The sequence below is a fragment of the Mastomys coucha genome, unplaced genomic scaffold (genome assembly GCF_008632895.1).
Source record: "Mastomys coucha isolate ucsf_1 unplaced genomic scaffold, UCSF_Mcou_1 pScaffold1, whole genome shotgun sequence".
Classification (NCBI taxonomy): Eukaryota; Metazoa; Chordata; class Mammalia; order Rodentia; family Muridae; genus Mastomys; species Mastomys coucha.
In genome coordinates this window covers 71,021,685-71,039,816 of record NW_022196891.1, presented here as the reverse complement: position 1 = coordinate 71,039,816, position 18,132 = coordinate 71,021,685, and the positions used below count along the sequence as shown (strand labels likewise).

Sequence of the window (18,132 nt, the reverse complement as noted above, 5' to 3'; positions counted from 1 at the left end):
TTATTTCAGCCCATAATCTCAATCAAGGCTCAGAGCTTTCCCACTGTTTCCCAGGCCCTAGGGTACCCTGGGCTTACCCAGGAATAATGTAGAGACACTGAGGAAGTATTAACTTCACCATTGAAGGAGGACGGCTTAATTTTACAATCAAGAGGGAGGAGGATCATGCCAGATGCCTTTCTATTTATTTGAGGTTGGAGCTTAGAGTTGTGTGCTTGTAACATTATGCTCTGGTAAGTCAGGTCTTGGGAAAACTACTAATGGATGCGAAGATGCTACAGGAATGACTTAACCCAGAAGCTGTTTCGTCTCCGATTTTCCTTGAAACCCATCCACATGCAGCTGGCAACCGACACAGTCAAGATCTCCAGATGCTGCCTCCATCCTGAGCAGGAAAGGAAGAAGTGGCTGGGTGACTTGGCTCTTTTGGTCGAAGTTTTCACTTTCATTCAAAGGAATGAAGATTCCTAGAGACCCTCTTATAAGTTTATAGGACATGACGATCTTGAATTTGAATCTCTTGTGCCTATGAAGATTTGCAAGAGGCATCCTGAGTGTAACTAGCTAGCTCTCTTTGACTTTCTCGGTAATTGTTTACAGGAAGAAAACTCTTGAGTTTCAGTATCTGAGGAAATCGAAAGCTATGAACATTGTTGAGGGAGATCTCATGATTTAGCACTCCACTCCCCACATAATAGCACAGGATGAGACACCCAGTACCTCTCAGTCTGAGCAGTCTATGCAGTGACTCTAACCAGTGACAGCTCTCTCTCTCTCTCTCCCTCTCTCTCTCTCTCTCCCTCTCTCTCTCTCTCTCTCTCTCTCTCTCTCTCTCTCTCTCTCTCTGTAAACACTTCATTTTCTTGGAATTTTGGGAGATTACAAAATCTTCTTCAATTGCTAAGAGATTTACTACTTTTTTACTCTTTTATACACACACACACACACACACACACACACACACACACACACACAGCTTCCTACCCTGCAAAAGCTGGATACCACTGAAGACATTTCTGAAGAGGTGAGTCCCACCCCTGCTTTCTGTAGGAAGTAGATACTCTGCGAATGCACAAGATTACAGGTGAAATCCTTATTGATCTTTTGGTTGAGAGAGAAGGAAGGCAAGCTGGTGGCTGCTACACTGAGCAGTGAATCTGCAGGTTCTGGAGTCAGGTCCTTGGCTCGTGAAGATGGCAGGCATCCTTATTTCTCCTCCAGTAGGACTAAGCCAAAAAGGAGCATCTTTCATATTATAAAATACACTTTTTAGAGGTAAGTCAGGATAAGTGAATAAGGAGAAGAGGACTTTAGGTTTCTTGGCTAGAGAGAGCTTAGAACCTGGTGGTTGTGGTGAGTGGCTGGGCTAAAGACAAGTTCCTGATAGGAAAAATTGCCATGAAGTAATATTCAGTGAAAAATGTATCTAGATATCAAGCTGCGTAATCTAGTACTGCAACAGTACACAGCCTGAGGACCAGTGGGCACATGTGGTCAAAAGGGTCCTAAATTCATAGTTATTGCAAACATGGTGTTTTAATGACTCCAGAAGCACATTAAATGGTCTTCATTCACTTCTTCATCAAGTGGGTAAGGTGGTATTGTAAACATTGTTAGCCTATAACATCCTAAAAGTTAATTGCTTTGGTGTTGTTTTTGTCTTTTTAGTTTTCTTTGTTTTTGTTTTCTGGTGGTCAGATGTAGAAAGACATGGAGGGCTAATTAGAAACGGATTTATACTTCAAACTTTTAGACTGTTCTGAGGGCCCTCTGTGCACTGTGGTTGATCTATTGCCTAGGCTTATTAATTATGCTGCCCAGACTCTCTAAGATTTTACAAAAGTTATGGCCTTGTTCATCTAGAAATTAAGATAAATACTCCTAAAGCAAGCCTAAAAATTTGGTTTTTAAGTTATTATTAGATAATTCTATCATTAAAACCATTATCTATTTCTAGGAGGTAAACTATTGTCATTTTGTTGGTTTTCTGGATTTTTATTTTTAGTTCTAATTAAGACAATGCTAATATAGAAAAATTGGCTCTTATTAGTTACTATAAAAAGGATTTATTTTAAAATTTCCATGCTTAATGCATGCCTTAATGGTAACATTTAGCTATACATGTTAAAGAAAATTTGACAAAGGATGCTAATTAACTGATTATGTTATGTCCTATAGGCTAGGTTGAGGACACATTTTTCTGGCTTCTAGAATGGCTACTTCTTTTATGGGACATCTATATTTCTTTTCTTGCCTTCTCTGTGTAACTCATGGCTGACAAGTGAAGACAACAACATTACTGAGCTTATGTTGTTTCCTCCCTCGCTGGTCTTGTTCATGTCCTTCCTGTCTCTCCTGTCTCTGAGGAGTTTCACTGAAGAGTGGCAGAGGCTCACCCAGGCAGGCAACTATAGTTTTCACCTTGCTTAGGTTTTACTCTGAGCAGCTTTCAGCTGTACATACTATTTTCTTATCACACTTCCAAGAGCTCTTCCCTGTGCATTAGCTCATCTTAAACTGCCGAGGCACTGGTGCCAGCCAATGCTGTTGAGACTTTCTTCTCTGAGTGTGAACTGGTCTACATTCAAACGCTCATTCTCAGTTTTTGTTTTACGTAGGGTCAGTTGAGGGTACCTCTTTGCACCATTGGGGATGACTGTCCTTTGATATCTAGGATTTGCTGGCTGAAGATGGGTTTTAATGTAAATACCTGAAATACTATACTACTGAATATTGTTGAGGTTGGGATCATTATTGCAAAATTTAAAACATAATAAATATTTCAATGGCAAAGCATGAGCATTTCCATGTAAGCAGAGTATATCAAATGTATCGAGATCTCCCTCCATTTCACACCAGTTTATATTTTGGAATAAGCTTATTGTCAAAAAAATCATAAAATCCATACAACTTCATATTTTTGAAACTCTTGGTTTTCAGTATCTTAGGCCATTGTAATATAAAGTCATCCCACTATTTTGCTGAAAGTAGATTGCTCTAGAGAATATGGGCTTTCATATGATCTGATCGTCTTTAGTGTTCTTCACTGTCAGTGTTCTGTTTCTCTTTGTAGACTTGCCTTTCATCCTCTGAACCTTGTCTGATGAACAATGCTGTTGAAAAAAGTTAATAGTCTGAGAACATTTGGTACTCTGATTATAATATTAGACACACACACAGAGACAGAGAGAGAGAGAGAGACAGAGACAGAGACAGAGACAGAGACAGAGAGAGACAGAGACAGACAGTCAGAGACAGAGAGAGAGAGAGAGAGACAGAGACAGAGACAGAGACAGAGAGAGACAGAGACAGTCAGAGACAGACAGATAAAATAACTCATAACTAAAATGACATAACTTTAAGCAGATATCAGATTTAATCCATCCTCGAGAGTTATCAAGGATCTACAGAAGCTCCTAATCATATATAAAAGAGGAACTTTGGTCTAGTGGGGGAATTTTGGGAGTTTCCAGTAGGCAAAGTCTTATTTGATTCTTAAAGGTTATCATAGATGGCAGACAGAAAAAGCAATGCAAGAATAGTGATGAAAAGGACATCATCTATTTCACAGAGGATGGCAAGGGAAGGGGTGCTGTGTAATCTGAAGTGTGTCATATCACAAATATAAAAGAACGATATGTAAAAGAGGCAGATTATCCAAGGACTTCCAAAGTATTTTAAGGAGTAAGGATTTTTTTTTAAAAGAAACTGGTTAGCTATTAACTTATTTTAGCAACATTTAAACACAGCATATACAGAGAAAACTGCCACTTTAAAAAATAGTCAAATCAAAAAGGAGAAAAATCAAGTAGATATTGAAGTAATTTTCTCCCCCCCTTAACCCCCCAGTGAATGCTGTCATGTGACACTAGAATGCTCATAGCAAAATGACAGTACCATGAACACAGAAAGCAAGGTCTAACACCCTGTGAGACAGGATGCTAATGAAAGCTGCTTAACAAAGAGCCAAGTAGACTAGAGTCAATGCCCTGGCAAGCTTCATCCTGTGGAAGCCAACACCAATTCCTGTACGTTGAGAAAACATACACCATTTACAGATAAGCCACTTGCACATGGGCAAGTCAGGAACTCACAGGGGTATATCTAAGGGCATCTTCTAGTACCAATAAAGACAGTGCCAACTAACCTGGACCCCTGGGAGCTCCCAGAGACTGAGCCACCAACCAAAGAGCATAAGCAGGGTGGCTCAAAGCCCCTGTCGCATATGTAGCAGAGGACTGTCACTTCTGGCCTCACTAGGAGAGGATGTGCCTGATCCTTCAGAGACTTGATGCACCAGTGTGGAGGGATGCCCTCTCAGAGGCAAAGGGGATGGGGGATGAGAGGAACTCTGTGAGGGTGAACCAGGTGGGGGAAACAATAATTGGGATATAAATAAACAAATAAATAAATAAATAAATAAAATAAACAATTGTTAAAAAAGAAGAAAGAAGAATGGGGAGAGGAACCAAGGTCCAGGATCAATATACAATGGAAAAAAAGATCTGGGATTTCAACCTTCACAGTCCATATGCTATACACTGTAACTAACAGTGATTTCCTTGCTTTCCCATAACCACATTCATTGACCTCACTCACCCATCATCATCAACAGGGTAGCGTTTCTTAGACTTATTTACTAACCAAGCAGTTCTGCACTCACTCAGCCATCATCAATAACAGGGAAGCGTTTCTTAGACTTATTTACTAACCAAGCAGTTCTGCACTCATTGTTTCCCACAATGGCACTGTTAGTAATCAATGCTCCATTTTTTCACATGCACAGCTATGGACAACACTATGTCATGGGTTGATTGCTCACTTAGATATACTCTGTATTTTAAACTGCCTCTTTATGTGTGTCATTCAGTCTACTGTTATTCCTCTTGTAGGCTTAGCCATAACTTGAGAGATGGTGAATCTCTACAAGAAAATTGTTCTTGTGTCCGGATTAGAACAAATGAGTGACTATCACTTTAGAGTAATTAAGTCCCTACTGAACCATGACCTAAAACTGACTAAGAAGATGCAAGATGATTATGACAGAATTAAGATTGCTGACTTAATGGAAGAAATGTTCCCAGAGGACGCTGGATTGAGCAAACTGATAGAAGTATGTGAAGATATTCCAGAACTTAGAGATTGTGTTGATACACTTAGAAAAAAGATGGAGGAAGGTAAGAGAGAAGCAGTCTGGATGCCCTCTTTTTCTCTACCCTCCCTAGCTTTGCTAGCTCCTTGCAATGGCCATAGCTGATCTGCTTCTTCTCCAGTGTGGACCTCAGGACCTATAAAATGGCACCACTTTAGATGGTGGAAACTTAGGGAACTCCTTTCCTACAAAGAACTGTAATGGGTTTGGAGGTAGATGTGCTTGGGGTGGATGAAGGAAAGAAAACAACAAAAACAGAAGATGCTTGGAGAAACAATGGCTTCCAATACAGTAGAATGGGTACAAAGTTACAAAGTAAAATTTTAATATCACATTTAAAATTCTCCACAGTTCAAAATTGAGAAACACCATCATTAATGTGTCATCCGGCAACAAGTGTGAGCCCACATTTAAGTACAATTCTGAATCTAAGAGGTGTGAAGTTCCCTTTTATAAAGTTACTGGCTTCAAAATAATAATTGCATCACCTCTGTGGTCATAGCGCTCAGCTGGCTTGGGCAGAGAGATCTGTAGTTTAAGGCTATCCTGGGGTTCATCGTGAGATCCTGTCTCAAGAAAAGGAGCCCCACACATAAGCAACGGGAGTTCACTGTTAACCCTCTGTCACATGTCAAAACTGGTTATATCTTCTTCCTCTGTTTCTCTAATTTGGAGTAACCTATAGAAAATAATCTGTCATAACATCATGCAAATTTTATCTTCTTAAAAGCAAACTATAGGATAAAAAGTTTGGAATGGGGCTTGGGTGGGAAGCATAGAAGTCCCCAAGAGGGAAGAGTGTCATGTCAGTTGTACCTGAGAAGAGCAAGGAAACCCAGAGACAGTTCCTGTGTCTATATTGTTGGTGGCAGGGGCAGAAAATATACTGAGACATAAGCAGGGAGCAAATGTATGAAATGGACGTCAGCTGTCTTACAACAGGACAGCTTCATATACTAATTGTCTTTTTCTTTATTTCATCAGTTAAAAGTGAAACCAAAATAAATTCTGAATCCAGTACTCTCCCACTTACCTCTGACGTGACGGGAGTGTGTGAAGTAGAACCAGCTCCAATGGCATCTTCATCAGAGGTACACTGTCTAAGATCTCACTGAAAAAGCATCCATTAATCTTGTTCTCCCCAGGACCTTTCTCTGAGTACTTAGTCTAAGCCCCTCGTGTGTGCCAAGGACCTAGCTGAAACAAAATGAAGGGTGAACATATTCATAATTTCTGGTTACTCATTTGGTTTTAAAACTGAAGGACAAAGGTGTACTTTGTTATAACATAATTTTCTGTAACAGATGTATAAAGTCATTACTTTCATTGTGAATTTGCATGACATCACTGATGTCAAAGGAGGATTTCAAACACTCTGCTTAGTCACTCTCTGCCTTACTCCTTTAAGACAGAGTCTCTCCCTGAACCTGGAGCTATGCTGGTAGGCATCAAGCCTCGGAGACCATCCCAGCCTTTCACAGTGCTGGGTCACATACAGAAAGCCCAGATTTTTATGTGGGTGCTGGAATCCCATCTTAGCTCTTCAAGTATGTGCAGCAAGTATTCTTGTCCCATCAGTTACCTCTCCAACCCCTCATTCTTCCTTTTGAGAACGTTTGCAAAAGTAACAGTTAGATTAAGGATATGGCCTTCCAAAGCCTGTTAAAGGACATTAAACTCAACTTGGACTCTTTAAGTCTAGGTGTTCTCCCACCAAAGAATGGGCATAGAGTAGCGATGTACATGAAGGGTTTCTGTTCCTGTACGAGATGATCCTAGGCTTTTCTCGCCCATTTGTTCACAAAGTGCAGTTCCCAAGGACTCAACAGACTTAGAATCCAGTAACATGGAACTAATTATCTTGGTATTAAAATCATTGTTCGTCATTCAATTTTAAAACACATGACAGGGACTGAGAATAAAACCCCATAATGGAGCTTTGCTTGACACACAAAAGATCCCAACCTCTAATACACAAAAGAGAAGATCAGCCATTAGCAGTAGAAAATGTATGCATTTTTCCCTTTAAAAAAAAAAGAGGGGAAATAAACTACAAAAACCACCACCACCACAACAACAACAAAACCTGAAGCCTCCATAATTCCATCATGTGACTAAATCAATCATCACATTATCAAAAGCTTCAAAAGAGTTACGATGGCTTCCTTTATACCAGGCAAACATTCTACCTACCAGGTGAGCCACAATATGATTGACAGAAATATTAACTCTATGGCCCATTCATCAAAATACTCCTGACTTCTTCATGATGATAAAAATCTTGAGGGAGCTTATCATCCAATCTCCCACTAATTTATTTATTTAATGTAGCCATTTGTTCTTTTAGTGTACAGTGTGAAACCCTGACAACCATTTATAAATGTTTACTTTATTGAATTCTATCATACCAAGAATCTCTATATGACCAATATTTTGTCATTTTAATCATTAGAGTTGCATTACTTGGAATGTAAAAATCAATGTGCACATCTAATTATGTCTTCATAAGCAATGATAATATAATTAAAACATATCTAAGCCTGAAGAAAAGGCCCATAAATAATCAGTTTTGTTCAGATGACATTAACCATTTTATTTTATTTGTTTTGCTTTGTTTTTTGTTTGTTTGAGCAAAGACTTTTTAATGACTATGTTTTACAAACACACTGGCGAATGCATTGGATTTTCTAGACAGGAAATCTGCACACTCCTTTGCAACTAGATGTGTAAAAGCAAAGTCCTTCATCTCTTCTGTTGTTTACTATGCCTCCTACATTATCTTCAGAATAAACAAAACCCCCTTCTAACCCCGTCTCTTCATTAGTATGGCTTTCTTTGTCAAATTACCATTGCTGGACTCATCTATTTCTTTCTTCTGCTTCTCAGAAGACTTACATACGGAGGGGTCAAAAACAAGCAAAGAAAACAGTAATAATTAACATGGCAGTTAAAATTTTTACACGATCTCATTTTTGTTACTTTTTACTTTTGAAGCTAAGTACAAGATCATTTAAATACTATGCCTCCTATAAGTTTATATAAATATATTAAAAGGTCCTAAACATATGTATTGCCTTATGTACACATGCTTATATTCATATATACAGTCGTTTCATTTAACCAAATATAAAAGCCCCTTATATTTAAAGGACATTTGTTGTGGAAAATATTAAAAAACAATCCATGCTACCACCATCAAGACGCCAGTGGTGGAAAAGCTGGCCTGTTTTCAGCCTGGCAGACTCTGACTCAGAGCTCCGAAATCTCTCCACTAAGTTACCATGGCCAGTTCGCCCCATGCTTCCAAATTCCTGTGGCTGGCTGTGGGTGCCCCGCCACCATTCCTTTCTCTGGAACCCAGCTGAGTCAACAGGTGAAGGAAAACAACACACAATCTTAGATTGGAATCAGCAGCTAGCACAATCTCTGGGCGCAGCAACTAGCACCCTAATTTGTAAGCTATTCTAAGTTATAAACCCTCCGGTAGCAGATCCTGGGGGATCTGCCACTTGAACGGTGTGGGGTGTGGGGTGGGGGTGGGGCTCCATTACCTACATTTTGTCCTCTGTGCTCTCTCCTGTCCAAAAGCAAAAATCTTTCTCCTGCCCCCCCCTCTTCCTCTCTCCAACTGGGAAGTGCCCCCCCCTCAGTGATTGGCTCCTTAAAAACTTTGTTCATTAGGGGAAGGTTCTGCCATAGACCATAACCTAAACAGATATTAAAATGAGCCCTGCCTAGCACGTACTTGGCAAATACTGTATCAACTGAGCTCCATCCGATCTCCCGAAAATTTAACTCTGTGGTCCATTATCTCAGGGAAGCTGTTACAGTTATCATCAGATCACCTGAAAGGATGGTGATCGGGGATTCTTCTGTCCCAAAAAGCAGACAATGTGAAGTGGTTTTGTTGAGAAGCTGAGGAGAGAAAACCCCACAAATGGGAGCCAGTTTTTCTGTACTGCTTGTTTCCCATCCAATAACTCTGAGTCGAATGATATCAGGTTACCTTTTCTCAGATTTATAAGATACGCAGAGTCAGTATTCGGAGCCAGACCAGTGAAATTTAGTGCCCACGTTTCTAAGAGACATTCTGATTAGAAAGGAAAGAGACTAGGTTTAGAAAGTACCTACATGCAATCTAAAAATGCCTCAGGCAGCCCAGCAGGGGTAGGAATGACGGGGACTCTGGCAGAGCAGAAGTATTTTTGAAGGGGAAAAAGACAAAGATGTGTTTGAGCTTGTTTTTTTTTTTTTTTTTAACTGTTCATGAGGATACAAAGAATTTTTAAAAACTATTTCCTTTCAGGAAAGCAAAGACACGATCCCTGAATCACTTGATACCATGACAATACAGTCTTTGGAGGAGGAGCCTAACTTTCCAGAACTTTCAGCTGCCAGCGCATGCCCAGCTAGGCATGAACTTCTGACTCCTCGGGAGTTTCCAACAACAGCCTCCAGCCGCCTCCAGACCCTGCTGGAAATATCATCCACCACATTGGCAATATCTCGGAGTTCTTCAGCACCGCGTTCCACCTGTGACCGGGCTTCTCAGGTGCCTCCAGCGACAGCCTCCAGCAGCATTCAGACCCTCCAGACCTGTCTGGTAACCCCAACCCTTTCTTGTAGTCACCAAGCTACTCTGGAGTCTCCAAAAACAGAGCCCAGCAGTGTCATGGCCTTTCAGATGACTCAAGCAACAACGACCAGTGGTCATAATCGTCCTCGGGTGCCTGCAGCATCAGTATCCAGCAGTTTCAGTAAACCTCAGGTGACCCCGGCAACATTGCCCAGCAGTATCCAAGCCCCTCAGATGCCTCAAGCAACATTGCCCAGCAGTGTCCAAGCCCCTCGGATGTCTCAATCAACAGTGCCCAGCAGTGTCCAAGCCCCTCGGATGCCTCAAGCAGCAGTGCCCAGCGGTGCCCAGACCTTTCGAATGAACCCAGCAACAATGACCAGTGGTCATAATCATCCTCGGGTGCCTGCAGCAGCAGTATCTAGCAGTTTCAGTAAACCTCAGGTGACCCCAGCAACATTGCCCAGCAGTATCCAAGCCCCTCGGATGCCTCAAGCAACATTGCCCAGCGGTGCCCAGACCTTTCGAATGAACCCAGCAACAATGACCAGTGATCATAATCGTCCTCAGGTGTGTGCAGCAACGGCGCACAGCGGTTACAGTAACCCTCAAGTGACCCCAGCAACAATGACCAGTGGTCGTAATCATCCTCAGGTGTGTGCAGCAATGGTGCACAGCAGTTACAGTAACCCTTGGGTGACTCCAGCAACAGTGGCCCGCTGTGGCCAGGCCTTGAGAATGACTCCAACCACAATGGCCAATGGTTGTAATACATCTCAGGTATCTGCAGCAACAGGATCTAACAGTTACGATACCCCTCAGATTACCCAAACCACAGTGCCCAGCAGTGTCCAATCCCTTTGGATCCCTCGAACAGCATTGCCCAGCAGTGCCCAGATCTTTCGAATGACCCCAGCAGCAATGACCAGTGGTTGTAATAGTCCTCAGGTATCCGGAGCAAGAGTACCTGTCCATTACAATAACCCTCGGGTGACTTCAGCAACAGTGCCCAGTGGTGCCCAGATCTTTCGAATGTCCCCAGCAGCAATGACCAGTGGCTGTAATAGTCCTCAGGTATCCGGAGCAGGAGTACCTGTCCATTACAATAACCCTCGGGTGACTTCAGCAACAGTGCCCAGTGGTGCCCAGATCTTTCGAATGTCCCCAGCAGCAATGACCAGTGGTTGTAATAGTCCTCAGATATCCGGAGCAAGAGTACCTGTCCATTACAATAACCCTCGGGTGACTTCAGCAACAGTGCCCGGCAGCGCCCAGATCTTTCGAATGTCCCCAGCAACAATGACCAGTGGTTGTAATAGTCCTCAGGTATCCGGAGCAAGAGTACCTGTCCACTACAATAACACAGCAACAGTGCCCAGCGGTACCCAGACCTTTCGAATGACCCCAGCAGCAATGGCCAGTGGTTGTAATAGTCCTCAGGTGACTGCAGCAACAGAATCCAGCAGTCACAATAGTACCCCTCAGGTGTCTTCCGCAACAGTCCCCAGGAGTTTTCCTGCTATGTCTGTGTCTCCAGCAACACCACTCAAGGTAATGACTGGCTATTCTCATGATATAATGATAACAACAATTAACATAGTCTTAGAAGACATTCCCATTAACCCTCTATGATGTATGCTGTCTTGTTGAAATAAGTCACTTATCTATTTTAAACATACAATTTGAGGTCCTTCCCTAAATTCATTTTATACTCCTCTTATGCTCTGCTGCATTAAGAAAACCAACAATTCATTGAACACCTGAAAACCCTTGTTCTTTAAGGGACATAATTAAACATGTATTTAGTCTTACTTTTTTTTTTTGTTATTTTGACTTTCATCTTCATTTTTTTTTTTTTACCTAGGTGTGGTATTTCAGTGGAAAATGAGCTGTAGAAATATAAAATGTATTCTCAAGTGGTTTCCTTTTTTAATTTTTATTTATTATTTATTTATTATAAGTACACTGTAGCTGTCTTCAGACACACCAGAAGAGGGCATCAGACCTCATTACGGATGGTTGTGAGCCACCATGTGGTTGCTGGGAACCTTCGGAAGAGCAATCGGTGCTCTTACCCGCTGAGCCATCTCTCCAGCCCCTCCTTTTTAAATTTTTAATTATACCAATATCATCTTAGAAAACTTAGGAAAGTAGGTAATACACAAAAATAAGTAAGTTTTAAATGATCTAGAATCTCTTTATGAAATGCCACATTTTACTAGCCGGCTTTGTTTTTTGTTACATATTTGCAGAATATCCTTTACACACCAGATTTGTGTCACAATTCATGTAAATTTCTGTAGTGTAGGTTTTTAAAATTTATTTAAGTGGGCCTGGGGGATGGCTCAGTGGGGGAAAGCACTTGCCACAAAAGTCTTACAACCTGCATTGGGGTCAAGAGAACCCATGCAAAAGCTGGACACAGGAACATTCGTGTGTATAATCCCAGTGTGCCCCAAAGCAGAGACTGGAGGCACTGACAGGAGGATCTGCAGAACCTCACAGGCCAGCTTGTTAGGCATGCGCAGTGGAGAACTAGAGAGAGCTTATCTCAGACAGAGTAGAAGGTGAGAGCTAACATTGTTGTCCTGTGGTCACAGACAGACAGACACACACACACACACACACACACACACACACACACATACGCACACGCACACGCACACGCACACGCACACACACACACACACACATGCACACACACACTCTCCTAAGACACACAGTACACAAAATATTTTAAAAAATACTTAACATGTCTTAAACTTCCATTCAATCAACCAATACAGACTTAAATAATTTTACTATCTGAAACATTGCAATAGTTCATACACTGTAAAAATAATCTTGTATGGTTTGGTTGTAGGCTCTCTCCAGTATTTTCTATTCCTGCAAATGTCAAGAACCTCTTTCCTGTCTAAAGAAGTATATAACATCTGCTCCTGAACTCCTATGCTTTTTGGCAGGTGTTCTTAGCACTATTCTGAGGTACTGCTTTAGTCACATTGGGAATACACTTCCTAAGGTTAGAAAACATTGGACCACATTAACAAAAAGTCACAGTGAACCGCCGCCATTCATGGGTTTCCAAATCAGGTCACAGCATGTGCTGTTGGTTTATAGCTACCTTCCTATAGGTCTCTAGGTTTCCTGGGATTGCCATCATTCTTCTCCATTTCAAAGAGTGCTCCTGAATTCAGAAATGATGCAGAGTAGCTAGATGTGGTGACACACACCTATAATGCCAAAAAAAAAAAAAAAAAAAAGTCTGGTGGACCGCTGTGAATTCAAGGCCAGACAGCCTGATCTATAGAGCAGGTTCAGAGCCAGCCAGGAATACATATTGAGACCTTGTCTCAATGAGAACAAGAAAGAGCTGGGGAAAGAAGGAAAGAGAGAAAGAAAGAAAGAGAGAGAGAAAGGAAGAAAGAAAGAAAGAAAGGAAGGAAGGAAGGAAGAGAGAGAGAGAAAGAAAGAAAGAAAGAAAGAAAGGAAGAGAGAAAGAAAGGAAGAGAGAGAAAGAAAGGAAGAAAGAAAGGGAGAGAAAAAGAGAGGAAAGGAGAGAGAAAGAGAGGAAGGGAGGGAGAAGGAAGGAAGGAAAGAAGGAATAAAGAAAGAAAGATGGAGGAAAGGGAGGGAGGAAGGAAGGAAGAAAAAAGAGAGAAAGAAGAAAGAGGAAAGAGAGATGGAGGGAAGAAGGTAGGAAGGAAAGAGGGAAGAAGTGAGAGAGAAAGATTGGGGGAAAAGGATGGAGGGAGGGAGGGAAGGAGGGAGAGAGAGGGCTATGAAGTCTGTGCAATAGTATGGGGACAGACAGGTGGTCAAATAACCCTTTCTACTCCAAATCCAGGATTCTTCTTCAGGGCTGATCTTATACAAGTGGAAGAACTTCTAATCTGAATTATTCAAATGGGCAGAGCCCTTGGGTTGCTTCTAGTCGCTGCCTATCTAAGTGTTTTACAAGATAGTGCTGATTTTGTGTGTTTGTGCATGTGAAATGACTTGTAATCTAAGTTTTTAAAATGTGCTGTTATGCTCATTATACTTTGGGTGAAGCTTACAGGGAGACAATTTGTCTCGCATTCACACACAAGGCCTCGCATGTACAGCCAAACACCAACAAAGCATTAATGCAAACTACTTACTATAGGTAATTACAACACGTTGGCATCACTGCCCGGATCTCCATTCATTTCCCATCACTTATGTGCGCCTTGCTTAGATTTCCCCACTCTGCCTAATTAGTGCTATTCCTTAATGTTTGTATTAACTGTGTCTGCTTTTCCTGTGCTCATTCTATGCAGAAACCAAGACTGAAGAATATACCTAAGCAACCTTCTGAAGAAGATGGTCACCAGGAAGGTTCCAAGCAAGTGAAGGTGTTAAAAGCAACAGAGCCATTCACGTATGACATGAGAAAAGACAAAAGGATGTTCCATGCCACCGTGGCTACTGAGACTGAATTCTTCAGAGTGAAGGTGTTTGTCGAAGCCCTCAAGGAAAAGTTCATCCCCCAGAAAGTTATTGTCATCTCAGATTATATTGGCTCCAATGGGTTTCTAGAGATCTACAGAGCCTCCTGTGTGTCAGAGGCGAACAGCGACAATGTGATGAGTATCCCATCTTCCCTGAGACAAAGAGCCAATGCAACACCTAAAATTAGTACTCTTTGTACCCAAAGAGCGGGAACATTTGTGAATGGAACGTTTACAGTATATGTGGTAAGCTGTTAAATTATTTTGTAAAATTTCATTCGTAACCTCAGATTTCAAGTCTTAGCGTGGCAGCTGGAATATGGTCAGTTTTCTGCACACAGGAAAAGAAGGCCTCCTTGATCAGGAAGCAGAAAGTGGAGTTTCCCATTTTAAGGTGTGGGATGGTTGTTTCTCATTCTTTGCAAGGCGTCGCCATGAAAACATTTTAGAAAGAGACTCTACATAAAACCTGGCAAAACCTGACATTTTACCGGGATGATCCACTTATAGAATTTCGTATCAATGCACAATGCTGTTTGTTTGCGGTCTTCCCCACCCTTATCAGGAGCAATTTAATTATCAATACTGGTAGAAGGCTTTGCACAGATTCTTTCTCCTAGGACCTTTATCTAGAGCATTGTTTCTCAGTCAATAGAAACCGTCCTCACGGGAGACATCACAAGAACTTTACAAATGGAGCACAGGTGGTTAATAGCCTTGTGATCTCTGAGCTACCTATAGGGCCAAGCCACACCAGACTCCCCCAGGCTTTTAAGTTTCTTTCAGTCAGTCTCTGTAACCCTTATCTTGAGCATTGTTTTTCAGCCAATAGAACTCATCTTCACGGCAGAGGTTCTACATACCTGGTCAAGAGTTTCAATGTGAACATGTCTTAAGCTCTCTTTTACACATAAGATTGAGTTAATTATCATCAGCAAACATTTCAGTACATTCCAAAATTGTACTGTAATTAAATATGCCTAAAATAAACCACCCCAGTGTCAGACTCCAGAAGTTTGAAACAATACCAGCTTCAGAGTAGGGCTGACCCAAATCCCCTTTCTGCCTCCTGTGGATTGACAACGCGGCTGCTTGTGGAGACCCTCCATGTATGTCTTTCTGGATTCATGTTACATGAATTTGCATGTTCACTAGTTCTTACCTGAAAATTTCATTTTTCTTTATGGCTAAATAGTATTCTATTTTACATATGCATCATATTTTCATTATCCATTCATCAGCTGAAGAACATTGTCATCATCTCCTAGCTATTGTAAATAATCAGTAATGAATATGGCTGAACAGGTGCTTATGGAGTAGAGTGTCAATTCTTTGGTGGATATGACAAGCCATGGTCATATGGAAGATACATGCTATCTTTTGGGGCATTCTCCACACTGATTTCTAGAGTGTGCCTTACCCATTCGAAACATCATCAACAGTGAACTGGGGTTCTTCTTCCTCAGACATTTCAGCATTGGCTAGCCAATGTTTTTATGATCTTAGCCATTCTGATTTGGTTTAGATTTATCAAGTGATTGTTGAGCGAGTAAGCTTTACTTGAAATCTTAAAAGAAACAAGAATAACAGACTAGAAAAATACATGTTAAATCTCATGTTAAAACAGAGGATAAACATGTAGAATGGATTGAGGAATTCTTAGACTTGAGGTGTATCTGTCAATACCAATTCCCCTGCAGACATCATGCTTAGAAGATCCAACCATTGTTTAAAGTATGGTCGTACATTCTGTTGTACACATTGACCAGTGGAGTCCTGCTTTTATCCATGGTGTTTCTGTGTAGTATGTTTAAGCGACTATGTAAGTACATCTTAACAAAGTAAACCAAATACAAGTGAGGAAAGCAGAATTGGGAGGTGCAGATGTAATGTTGAAGTACTTGGAATAGAGTAAATAGACCTAAGCATAGAGAAAACGCCATCTATTTAATGGAGACTCGAACAGTCTCAGACTTCCAATGAGCCACAGTCACCCTTCTTACTTCTAGTGGCATTACCTAAGACGTACACCCACAATGGCAATCAGCATTATTCTGATTTATCTCTACTTGGACAGCTTCAGAACTCTCATCTCTACCCGTGTAATAGAAGGAAAGGTTTTCTAGAATAATCCATCAGATTAAGACCTTAAGTGAGAAAATCTTGAGAGACATTTCCTAAGACAGGATTTATGAACCAAAATGCCTGAAGCTGTCTTGTTCCCATTTGCAGGACTGCATTTGCCACATCAGAGACAAGCTTACTCTGTTTATATGTCTTAGAGGTCTCAACCCCTGGCACGTTTCTCAGAAGATGAATGTTTTGGTTTTGTTTGTTTTTGTTTTTCAGAAAAGAGTGAAGAGTGAATTCATTTACTACGGAATAGAAGATAGCACAGGGAGGATGGAAGTGGTGGTCTACGGACAATTTGCCAACATTCACTGTGAGCCTGGAGATAAGCTTAGACTCTTCTGCTTTGAATTGAGCTCCAGTTTGGATACATGGCAGCTGAGATCTGTGAGGCACAGTTTTATGCAGGTGCGTGCTCTAAGGCATCACAGTAGGACTTCCTAACAACCACGTTTAGTACTCTGATAAGACCTGACTGTAGCAGAAAAGAAATTAAGTTTTAAGCATTAATATATGTGAATATTTTCTTACCGTAGTTTTAAAAATAAGGATATTTTTCTTTGTTTTCTTTCTTTTTGCTTTTATTTTTTTAAACTAATTTTTCCATAGAATATATCCTTATCACAGTTTCTCTTCAAATATCTCCTCCCAGATCCTCCCACCTCGCCATCTACCCAACTCTACCCTTCCTCTATTTCTCTATCTTTAGGAAACAAACAGACAAAACAAAATAACCAGAATAAAAAAAAAGCATGCCTCTCTCTCTCTCTCTGTGTGTGTGTGTGTGTGTGTGTGTGTGTGTGTGTGCGCGCGCGCGTGTGCTCTCTCTCTCACACACACACACAGACACCATAGAAATAAGAGATCAGAAACCATAATGTACAAGCAAAAAAACAGTTGGGTAAAAAAATGCCCAATGCATTGTATAACAATAACAGCAACAAAAATATACAAAAATCACCCTTGAATTAATTTTCATTCAGCCATCTACTTTTAAGTGTGGTTTGCATGTCCAGTGAGACCCCATTGGAGAAAACTAATTTTTCCTTTGCAAGCAGTTGTCGACAGGAAATAGCTTCTTGATTAGGCATGGGTGCTTATACCCACTTCCCCCTCACAGTGTTGGATTTGTGTATGCCCTATGGATTCTTCCTCAGTCTCTGAGATCATATATGTGTGTTGTTTCTGCTGTGTTTAGAAAGTCTTGTTTCCTTGTTATCTTCCTTACTCCTGCTCTTGTTCACACAGTTCCTTGAGCTCTGAGGGAAGGGTTTGATGAAGATATCCCATTTAAAACTGAATGTTGCAAGGTCTCTCACAATCTGCATATTGTCTAAATTTGGGTCTCTGTGTTAGTTTCTGTTAGTGTTTTGTCTGAGCTCCACCCCACAGTTACCTGGCAACAGCCAGGTATGACTGACTCTCTATAAAAGGGGCTGCTAGCCCCCTGCTCACTATCTTGCTCTTTCTCTTACCTTCCTGCTCCCCCACTCTGTCCCCTCGTCCGATCCTTCCGTGTTCTCACCCTATTCCCTTACTCCCTCTCTCCATGTCCTGATGGCCTGCCTCTACTTCTCTACTTCTCTTCTCTTCTCTTCTCTTCTCTTCTCTTCTCTTCTCTTCTCTTCTCTTCTCTTCTCTTCTCTTCTCTTCTCTTCTCTTCTCTTCTCCTCTCCTCTCCTCTCCTCTCTTCTCTCCTCTCCCCTCCTCCTCCTCCTCCTTTTCCTCCTCCTCCAACTCTTCTTCTTCTTCTTCTTCTTCTTCTTCTTCTTCTTCTTCTTCTTCTTCTTCTTCTTCTTCTT

The 18,132-nt window shown here is 41.2% G+C and overlaps 1 protein-coding gene across 2 annotated transcripts in view; it reads left to right on the top strand.

Moving 5' to 3' along the window:
- The first annotated feature begins 660 nt into the window (after window positions 1–660).
- The window catches only part of LOC116103813 (mucin-5AC-like), a 19,496-nt gene continuing 2,024 nt past the window's right edge, over window positions 661–18,132 (top strand). Inside the window, exons 1-6 of one of the 2 annotated variants that reach the window (XM_031390245.1) lie at window positions 661–1,024; window positions 4,893–5,177; window positions 6,137–6,243; window positions 9,459–11,279; window positions 14,030–14,446; window positions 16,550–16,738. In XM_031390245.1, the coding sequence (XP_031246105.1) occupies window positions 4,913–5,177; window positions 6,137–6,243; window positions 9,459–11,279; window positions 14,030–14,446; window positions 16,550–16,738 (2,799 nt within the window). In that variant the 5' untranslated portion in view covers window positions 661–1,024; window positions 4,893–4,912. Of the gene's footprint in view, window positions 1,025–1,061; window positions 1,276–4,892; window positions 5,178–6,136; window positions 6,244–9,458; window positions 11,280–14,029; window positions 14,447–16,549; window positions 16,739–18,132 lie in introns of those variants that run through there. The other variant, XM_031390256.1, reaches the window with a different exon arrangement.